The 10,998-nt window shown below is 36.1% G+C and overlaps 1 protein-coding gene across 2 annotated transcripts; it reads left to right on the forward strand.

The window, feature by feature from the left end:
- The first annotated feature begins 502 nt into the window (after positions 1 to 502).
- On the forward strand, positions 503 to 10,587 carry LOC104898528 (pyruvate kinase 1, cytosolic). 2 transcript variants are annotated; one of them, XM_019250764.3, is made up of 17 exons: positions 503 to 754; positions 857 to 953; positions 1,042 to 1,139; positions 2,429 to 2,584; positions 4,078 to 4,155; positions 4,584 to 4,715; positions 7,583 to 7,663; positions 7,743 to 7,814; positions 7,954 to 8,043; positions 8,172 to 8,316; positions 8,419 to 8,507; positions 8,615 to 8,710; positions 8,800 to 8,867; positions 9,156 to 9,255; positions 9,326 to 9,358; positions 10,014 to 10,073; positions 10,205 to 10,587. In XM_019250764.3, exons 1-17 carry the CDS (start codon positions 686 to 688, stop codon positions 10,355 to 10,357), a joined length of 1,617 nt encoding a protein of 538 aa, XP_019106309.2. In that variant the 5' UTR covers positions 503 to 685; the 3' UTR covers positions 10,358 to 10,587. The 2 variants fall into 2 exon arrangements, with proteins under 2 accessions (XP_019106309.2, XP_010683921.2); XM_010685619.4 differs by lacking the exon at positions 9,326 to 9,358 and having other exon boundaries at positions 506 to 754.
- The last annotated feature ends 411 nt before the right edge of the window (positions 10,588 to 10,998 follow it).

The raw sequence follows: 10,998 nt of genomic DNA on the forward strand, positions 1-10,998 counted from the left end.
TTTTTTTGAATTTGATTGAATTATAATATATGCAATTTGATTAAAATATACACGATTTGAATAAAATATAGACAATTTGGTTGAATAATTACTTGAACTGGGCTCGGTTCATGGGTTGGGCTGGACTGGTTGTGAACCAAGCTGGGCGATTTTAGTAGCGGGCTTTCAAAGGTTGGGCTCAAAAAATCTAGCCCACGATCAACCCACCAATTTCACGATTCGAGTGGGGTTGGACTGGGCTTTTCGGGGGCGCAGCCCATACAGTCCAAGAGGCGGGATGGGCTGGATTGGTCTGCAGTATTAGTCATCTCTACTCTATTTAAGTACTAATACGCAAAAAAATGTGAAAAAAATTGAGATGATTAGTTTTATGTGTTTCCGAAAGTACTACAAACTTTGACACTGCACAAATAAAAAAAAAAGGAAAAAAAGAAAAGAAAAACATAAATTTCTTGGGGAAGAGGGAATCAAAACTCTCAAAAGTCCGCATATTACCAGTTTACCAGCCCCTTGTGTTGTCATACGTCACACAAAAACACTCACTACTCACCCCTTAAAATAAAAACCCTGATACTTTCCTCAGCGTTTCTCTCTCTTCTTCCTCTTCTTCTCTCTCCTCTCATCTCCACTAAAAGTGTTGTTCAATTGACGAAGAACTTCAATTTATCAATCATCGTCATTAATCATGCCTTCCACTAATCTACTGCTAGAAGAACCAATTCGGATGGCTTCTATTCTTGAGCCATCTAAATCTGTGAGTTTTTTCCTCCAATTTGATGCGATTCTTTTCATTTTTTTTTTTGTTATTTTTTCTGGATTTTCTGATCTTGATTTGATTGATTTTGTGTTATTGAAGACCTTTTTTCCTGCGATGACGAAGATCGTCGGAACTCTCGGTCCTCGCTCGCAATCTGTTGAAGTTATTTCCAGCTTACTTAAGGCTGGAATGTCAGGTAATCTTTCTACCTTTTTCTCGGAGTTTTGTTAACGATTTTGATGATTTTTGTTTAATTTTGAATGTTTGCAATGTTTTGTATGTAGTGGCTAGATTTGATTTTTCATGGGGAGATGCTGATACACATCGTCAAACTCTCGAGAATTTGAAGACCGCTGTTAAACTTACTAAGAAACTCTGCGCTGTATGTGTTATTTATTTATTTTTTATTTTTTTGTTGTTGCGATAATGATGATATTGATATATAGTGGCTAGTTTACTGACATATGTAACTAACTTGTAAGATGTTGATAGCTATTGTAGAGTTCGTTTTTAGATCAGCATCTTGTGATTAAAAATTTTATTTGTTTTTGAGTGTGAGTCAAAATTTGTTTATTATGAGATGCACTTTTGCTTAAAATGATTGCTAACTGTATTGAAAGATAGGTTGTTGTACGGCTGTTGTTACTTGTTAGTTAGTACTTAGTAGAGATTTATATCTGTTTTTTTGGGTAAAGCATAGAGATTTATATGAGTCTTTCTCCCTCTGCTTTTGTTGATGTGATTGTGAAATGTGACTTCCTTTTTGTCCTTAAACTAGTGATTGATCCTGCATAATGCACGCGATTATCAATATCACTTATTAGTTAATGTAGTAATTTTTTATACAATGTCTTGGGTCGTGGAAGGAGATGATGAAGTAAGTGATGCATGGAATTATAAAGTTTTGAAGGATAGTTAGTACAAAGATGAGATTTTTATGAAAATCAAATGTGTATCTAATCAGGTGCGAGAAATATAATGTGCTAATTATTTTGCTAACAAAATGTGGCAGGAGAGTTTGAGGTTAGTGGTCGCCTGGTTGGTGATGCATGTAATCATACAATTTTGGAGTGTAGTTAGTATGAAGATGATATAGGATGTTAAATGTGTATTATAGTTAGTTGTGAAAACAATGATGTCATAATAGCTAGGATAATAAAAAAAGAGCTTTACCTTTTCCATCTCATAGATAAACTGGAGATATCAATATGTAATCGTTGATTAATCAATACCTCTTTCATTGAGTTTATGGTTTGAGAATGATATCACGTGATTAAAAGCTTATGCTCACAGGTTCGAGCATTTATGACACTCTTTTACCCTCTATATTTTTGAAAGACATCTAATGAAAAATCGTATATTCATGTCTATGACATGGTACCATGTAATTTCAAAATATTGTGAAAGGCTATGCTTTGGAAATATGTACTCCCCGTCTTTTTACTTGCTTAAATTCATCATAAATAGATGTTTCAAATTACTCACTACATTCCCTTTTCTGGCTTGCGGTCCCTTTATCCTCCTGTATGTTCTAGTTAAGCACAATTGATTGGCTTTTTTGGCAGGTTTAGTTTACATTCTATATGCTAGGTGATATGTCATATGTATGAATTTTATTTGTTGTCACAAGTTAATTCTTTCTAGGTGAATTCATTTTTTTTTATCATGTAGGTCATGCTGGACACAGTTGGGGCTGAGCTGCAAGTTGTTAATAAGTCGGGGAAAGAAATCGCTCTTAAGGAAAATGATGTTGTTACTCTCACGCCTGATCTAGAGAAAGATGCCTCTTCAGAGATATTACCCATCAATTTCAATGGACTTGCAAAGGTTAGTCAATGCATCTCACATTTTCAATTTTATCTCTAGTACTCTATAAGTGGAGTGATTGTTTTGTTGGTCTTGGGGTTGTTAACATGTTTGTGGACTTCTGCTGTGTTTCAAAGGCTCCAAAGTTTTCCATAGCATCTGTTTTTATTTACATGTTCAGGGTTAGTGTCTTTAGTTAAAATTTGTTATTCTGATCACCAACATCTTCTATTGTTAACAACCTTTACTAAGAAGTAAGAAATTGAATTTGTTAGTCTAACATAGGATGTGAACTACTTGGATTCCCGGACTCAAGCAGGCATGTATGACACACGTATGGATGAGTGTCAGATCCAAAAAAAATCTTAAAATTCAAGGACTTAGACACACATTTTAGAAGTTTTCATATTTTAGATATGGATTTGGGACACGTTCAAGAAGTTTCCAGAGGGACACAACCTAGTTTTTGATGTCAGAAATATCAGCCACTTGTTGATGCAGGAGTGTTAATTGTATAAGAGTAAATAAATATGACTGTTCATAAAGCCAAAAGATTTTGCTAATAACTTCTTTTTCTGTCAGGCAATAGTAATTATATAGTAAGTGGACTTTAGCTCAACTCAAAGGAAAATAAAATAAATAAATAGTGGATTATATTTGTAAATTGTTGTGAAGCTACAACATTAAGGGAAGAAAGAGGAGTAAGAAGAGATTCACGTGACAAATTGACATGGTCTTCTTGCCAAACTCCCCCCCTCTGCTTTTTGACCCCTTTCACGTATTATTCTATCTAACCATAACATGTCCTCTCTGTTCTTCTCTCTGCAACATGCAAGAGCACTAGAAGCCGGTGAATTATGTGGTAGGCTCACACGACCAAAACCCCAACTTTCCATTCTCCTTATTCTTGTTTTGGTGCCTGAGAATTCAGATCCAGAATATTAAAAACCCTAACAGAGATCTACTTCCTTCCTCTTGATTTGCTGCTAGAATCCCTTTTCCTTCTGACGAGTCCGACCTTATCCTGTGTCCGGACCTGGGTGGTGCCACACTGACATGTTTACGGCCAGGGTAAAAGGCGAGTCTGAGAATCACGGTGGACTCTCATTCCATAGGCTGCTTTAGCCGCCTAAAAATGTTGCTTTCCGGCAAATAATACATTGTATCGGATGCCTTGTTAGAACTTCGAACGTATTTCATGTTCCTTTTCCCCTTGCATCATTACAAGTTTTAGTCCAACTCCCTTTGTGGCTGCACCGTGGGCTGTACTTGTGATATCTGATTTGTACATGGTTAGCATTATGATGGAATGCTTGGAGTGTACGGGTGTTTCATGTATGTGCAAATATTAGTAAGTTTCAATTATTTTAGGAAGACTTATGTTGCTTGATCTACTTAAAAAATCGATACTAATAATATCTAAGTATTTCATGCTTTAGCTGTATGTGTATGGAACTTCAAGTATAACAGGATTATATTTTATTATACTAAGCGCTTATTATTATTTTTTTCAGGTCGTGAAGAAGGGAGACATGATCTTTATGGGTAAATACTTGTTTACTGGAAGTGAAACTACATCTGTTTGGCTGGAGGTGAGTGCCTTTTTAATATCTACCTGTGTTGTTATAGTGTGTGTTGTTATGTTACTCAAACACGGATTGAGTGTCTACTCGGATAAGGGTATCCAAGTGTCAGACTCGGCTATTTTGTAGAAAAAAGTCAAGTTTTTAGTTTAAAATGAAGTATCCAAGTAAAGTGTCGTGTCGGACACGACACGACACGACACCCCTTTTTTGAGGTAAATTAAAGTGTCGGAGTAACAATGATGTGTTGTACTGTTGTTTGGGGTTGAATTTGTGAAGTTTCTTTTCCGAGATCTCTATTGATTGCATGTTGAGGGTCTCATCTAGGAGAGGAATATGGGTTCAACAGTTAATTGACTACAATTACATTTGATGAATATTTTATTGTTAATTTTCTTTTTGTTTCTGAGCTGCTTGTTTTCATGTACTTGGAGTAGGTATCTGAGGTGAAGGGGGATGATGTGGTTTGTGTGATCAATAATTCTGCAACATTGGACGGGACACTCTTCACTTTGCATGCTTCACAAGTTCAGATTGATATGCCTACTCTGTCAGAGAAAGACAAGGAGGTTGGTCATCTTTCTGTCGATGCAGCTATATTGATGTGTTCCGAATCTTTTCTATTGTATGACTATACAAGTTTTATGACGTGGGCATTTTATACTTGTCTATTCTCGTTTTTTTCCTTTTCTTAAGGAAAAAGCTAGAATTTTGGAGTGAAAATGGGGTGATAGTTTTATTTTAAGATTGCCTTTTTCTGTTGAAGCTTTTTTTCGACTTCCTGCAAGAAGTTGATAAATTTCTAGCATATATCTTTGTATTTATACCCCTGCTGCTATTGTGGACCATGCCACAAGATAAATGTTGCTGTATTTATGTCTATGCTGATTTCTGCGGATCTGTGAAGACAGTTTGTGAATCATGACTTGGTTGGGACTGCCAGCTCATATTGTTTTGGGAAGACTGCCATCCATGTTTGACATTAATTCTGGTGATTCCTAATTCTGATGAACTCACCTAGCGGCTCTTTCGCATTATCTTTGTCCTAGGTAGTGGTCTTTGCACCATATGCTTTTAATCATTGCATATGAAAGGACCTGCAGTAGATTTAGTGGAGGTGATCTAAGTCAACAGTTGCATATGAGACATTAAAGTGGAGAGTAAAGTGGAGAGGAGAAGGTTAAGAGAATATAAGCTGGGTGCTAGGGCACTTGTCTCTGGTATGAATTTGTTTCATAGCTCAATAGTGTGTATGAGGTACCAAATGAAGAGAAGGTTGGAGAATGGGAGCTAGATCCTAGGGGAATTGTTGACTGATATGCTGACTCAGAGATGGCCAATTTTGAGTAACAGTTGTCACGTATTCTAGATTGACATTTAAGTTCATGATTGTGTTATTTTGCTCTTTATTTATATCTAAGGGTCTTTCCACCTCTGCTAGCTTATATTCATTGGTTTAAAATTATATTGATGGTACGTGTTTTTCGTTACTTCATACTTCACTTAGAATTGGTTAAGCAACATCTTGGGAGCTGAGAGAGATTTGAGTAAGACAAAGAATCATGTCTAATTGCAAAGTTATGCTGAACTTGGAACTGGTTTCTTGAGTAGCTCCTAGGAATTAGGGAACATCTAGGATTAAGAGCAAGATCTGGATTGACTAAAAATGTATAAGATTTGCATCTCTATTCTAGTTGGTTTTGTCAATAATATGCATTAACAGAATGATAGCAGGAATATCTAGCCTTTGGAGTCTGGACGAGGGATATGACATATACAAGGAGCAGTTAGACAAATTATATCAAGGTTTTTGTTTACTTCTTTGATAGAATTAGTTGCAGGTAGAATGAAGTAGAAGTTGGGGGGTCTCCATTGTTGAAAATTCATGGTGATAGGTGGCAGGTCTAGTGGCTAACATGTAATAGGAGTTTTTTTTTGGGTTCAATACTCGTAGGTTTCTTTCTTTCTTCTTTTTCTCTTCTTTTTGATAGGATTTTGTCTAATTTTTTTTCGTACCTTCTATCCCAAATAATGCTTCATGCATGACTTTTGAGTTAAATTTTCAAAGTTTGACCCATCTTTGTAAGAAGAAAAATTAAATTGCAATTTTTTGAAATCCCACTTAATTACCTTTGAATATATACAAGTATGTCTTATTTTAGTGACATGGAGTTAGTCAAAATCATTGTCAAAGATACACCTTGGAGACACAAAATGATAAAAGGTCTAAAGGGACAATGATTTCTGTGGATAGGGAGTATGAATTATTGTTTAATACAAAAGTCCATGTATACAATCACAAGGTGGGATGTAAAAAGTGTTTCGTTAATATGCTGGAGGCCTGGAGCCATAATAAATTCTGTTATTGAAGAAGACATAAACTTGTTGTAAGTTTAAAATTTGAGTGGCAGTAATACTGTATATTTGAGGCAAGATCTATAGATGGAACTCATGAGATGCACATAGGTTTGAGGATGTGTAGACGATATTGTGGGCTTAGATATTTTTTGTGAAGTGTCAAGTCAACGTGGATATGCATTGCAATTAAATCTTTGAATGTTAGAGTGCAATAAGTTAGCTTGTGAGGTTGATATTTGTATATTTCATACTTCCGCTGTTCCATATCAATTTCAATATTTCGTTGGGTAATAGGTTCTCTCTATCTCTCACCTAATCACATGTGTCCCTCTTTTTATTTCTATCTACCTCACTCCTCTTCACATGCACTCCTTAAAACTCTGTCTCCCCCTATGGGGCAATTAGTTTGGAACCTATTGTTCAGGTGCGTTTGTAGCTAGGTAATTCATCTTATTTTATTTTTTCTTTTAAGTATGAAATAACATTCAATAGTTTCAGGAAGCAAGACTTCAGGTTCAATATGGTTTTATGTCCTTTTTTCCTGGTAGGAAAAAGTAGAAGTAGAATGGATTGGGGACTTGCAGTTTCCAATTTTCATGTGGATCTTTGATGTATATTATGGATTTCAACTTAAGTAGCACTTCAAGGGCTCCTGTGATATTAGTTCCATGTGGAGGATGGTGCATGTTAAACATGGAAATAAATCCGGCGTTGCAAATTTTATTGAGGGTTGTATAATGTGGTGTCTTACTGAGAAAGTATGTGAAGTACTAGTTGATGTGGCTATAAGACAGCTAACTACCACAAGAACTATTTTGCCAAACTCTGAATCAACTGAAGTGGCATTAGGATTTAATCTAGCTGATGTGAAATTGATTAGGCTCAAAGCTTTCTTTTAGGGGAATGGAAGTCTAATTGGGTAGACTGGGTTGTATTGTGTATGGACTCATTCTTTTGTCTATTTAGTCATTTCATGCAATTCTCTTGACAAGGTTGGTTTTTATGCTTGATTCTGCATATTACCTTTAGTTTTACTGTTCTTATTGGAGCAATTTTTGTCCTTTAAAATTCTGTTCAGGTTATAAGCTCATGGGGTGTCCAAAACAAAATCGACTTTCTTTCACTGTCATACACTCGTCATGCAGAAGATGTTCGCCAAGTAGGTGGTGCAATATGGTTTTCCTTTGACTAATCTGTTCCTAAATAATTTTATTGAACTTCTTTTGGCTTTTGTATAGACGCGTGAGCTGCTGGCGAGTTTAGGTGATCTTAGTCAAACTCAGATTTTTGCCAAGATTGAAAATGTAGAGGTAAGAGCTGTATTGTTATTTACCTGATGGCCTGACTGGAATATGGTTCTAGAAGCTACTTTGTTGACTTCCAGGCATATAGCATAATCATTGAATATGTTGTCTAATTTTTGGATTCTGAACTTTTTTTTTTGCTTAGGGTTTGACCCATTTTGATGAAATTCTACAAGAGGCAGATGGCATCATTCTTTCCCGTGGAAACTTGGGCATAGATCTCCCTCCTGAGAAGGTCTTCCATCTTTGTGAATGCTCTTCTATGATTGCTTCTTCTCCTCTATATGACTCAAGCATGCTCAGTTTGTGGAACATATGGACTGTTATCCACTATGTAACTTATATTTTACTGTTCCTGTGAAGGTGTTCTTGTTTCAAAAAGCTGCTTTGCATAAATGCAATATGGTTGGGAAGCCCGCTGTGGTTACCCGCGTTGTTGATAGCATGACCAATAACCTCAGACCAACGCGTGCTGAGGCGACTGATGTTGCTAACGCTGTATTGGATGGTCTCTGATCTTGGCTATTTAATTCTTATATACATTTATGGTTTGTATTCTATTATAGATAAGTTGCAACTCATGATTTGATTAAATATGTTATTGTTTCAGGAAGTGATGCAATTCTTCTTGGAGCTGAGACACACCGAGGTTTATATCCTGTTGAAACTGTTAGAACTGTTGATAGAATTTGTTTTGAGGTAAGCTGAAATAGTTTGGGCTTTTTTGGCATGCATGATTCCATTTTCAAATTGTCTTTATACATGTCGTTTGCATTTTTATAAACCTCCTTAAATGTATAATGTAGGCTGAAAGGGTGTTCAACCAAGATCTATACTTCAAGAAAGCTGTCAAGTATGTGGGAGAGCCTATGTCTCACCTGGAATCTATTGGTTCTTCTGCTGTAAGCTCCATCATTCTAAAATACCTTTCACGTTTTATAACTTTTTTGTGTTCTTTCATGTAAATTTTTTGTATTCTTGCTCTCTGCAGGTGCGTGCTGCGTTGAAGGTAAAAGCGTCCGTTATAATCTGTTTCACCTCTTCTGGGAGAGCTGCAAGGTATATTTGCAAACTTATATCTGACAATTGAAATTTTAAGGTTATGACTTATGATAGATCCTCATCAACCCCTCCCCCCTCCCCCCTCCTTCCAAAAAAAATTAAAAAAACACCTTGAAATCCAAAAGTTTAGATAGGACAAAAGGTATCGTTAAAAACAGGCTAAAGTTCAAATGGAATACAGGTAATGCTTGTGCCCATGGTTTAGGTATGATAGTACTTTGAGATATATCAAGTAGTAGCTTTATTGCGAAATTCATGGTCTTTATATATTTATGTTGGTTGCAGGTTGCTTGCAAAATATAGGCCACCAATGCCTATTCTCTCAGTTGTGATCCCCCGTCTTAAGACAAATCAACTTAAATGGAGTTTTACTGGTGCTTTTGAGGTAAGCAGGCTGGAATATGATTGTGTTCTAGTCAGCTAATAATAGATATTGACGTGGTCATGTTTTACAGGGCATGCGTGTTGATAATCCAATATTTACGCTGGTACTCATTCCGTCCCAAAAAGTTGATTATGCCTCAGAATTAAAAACCATTAAAGACAAATTACTTGCTGTATTGGTTCCTTTTACTGACCATACATATATATATTTCTATGTATCAACTCCATTGCAACTTTGCCAAAAGAAAACTGTCTATTGAAATGGAACTTAAAATATGGTATGGACAACTAAACTTATAAACGATCAAACTTTTTGGGACGGAGAGAGTACTTTCATTGTCTACTCCAGTAAATGACTGTTAGGGTGCTAAAAATGCTTTTTAAGCACCATAGACATAAGCATATCTCATTTAACAACACAAGTCATGGAATTATCATTTATTATGGCGTATTTTGTCCTTGACTATCAGTCCTAAATCATCAAGTCGCTTGGGAATTTCATTTTTGTATTTGTGATGTTTTCTGCTGTTCTGAGCACATATATCTGATTTTATTGAGTATTAAGTTATACTATTTGCAACGATTTTCACGTTGGTTCAGGTGTTGTGAAATTCCCCAATCGATGGGGCCTTATTGAGGGATTCTATTGTGTGGAGGCTCCTAATGTTTCTTGTGTCTCTTCTGATTTGCATTTGTGATGCAGTTTGCTTTGCAAGATGTCATTTACACTGTTGGTGTTTTCTTTTCTTATAATTTCAGGCAAGGCAATCACTGATAGTTAGAGGCCTTTTTCCCATGCTTGCTGATCCCAGACATCCTGTAAGCTATTATATCGTTCTTTAACCTGGAGTTATCTGCTCAATATTTTTCTCGTCCTTTTTACCCCTTGAATAAAGATAAATGAGATTTTTCACCTTCTTTTATTTAATTCAAACATCTTTAATATGCAGGCTGAGTCTACGAGTGCGACAAATGAAACTATCTTGAAGGTTGCGCTAGATCATGGGAAGGCATTGGGAATCATCAAATCACATGACCGAGTTGTCATTTGCCAGAAGCTCGGTGATGCATCTGTGGTGAAGATCATTGAGTTGGAGGATTAGATCTTATACTACGCCTGAATATTTTTGCTGTTTTATAAGTGTTCTAAGGTTGGTGAGGGAACTCCTTGATGCCATAATCTTAACGAAGCCAGTTTAAGAAATTTGATTGTAGCCGGCTTGCAGAATCTTATAACATAAAAGTATCTGAACAATGTGTACCCTTATGAAAGTCATGTATATGACATGACTCCCATTTTTTTGGTAAATGGCACAGATCACTATTTTGTCAATGTGTTTACAAGCTTGTTTTTGTTTCGTCTGAATTGGAGATCTATAATTTCGTGGTGGATTTTTTGAATGATGTGTTTAGTAGCCTTTTAAGAGGTTCATATTATACTTGGTACCTGATATTTAGACGCTCGAGGCTTGTATTGCTGGGATATGGACCGTACTGCAACAGATACATTTTTATTGATGACGATATTCTTGCGGATCATTGAACTGTACTTCCTCCGTTCTTTTTATCTACACATTGTTGTAAATTTGCGCTATGTACATAATCCCGTTTCCTCAAAATACGGTGGAGGAATCCTCCATTACATGAGTTGGAGAGTTAGTGGCTTATTGCTTATCAGTTAGCATTTATCACATAGCATATTACAAAAAAATGTCCAAAAATCGAGTTCATCTTGGATGTCGTT

This window comes from Beta vulgaris, chromosome 7 (assembly GCF_026745355.1).
Source record: "Beta vulgaris subsp. vulgaris cultivar EL10 chromosome 7, EL10.2, whole genome shotgun sequence".
NCBI lineage: Eukaryota > Viridiplantae > Streptophyta > Magnoliopsida > Caryophyllales > Amaranthaceae > Beta > Beta vulgaris.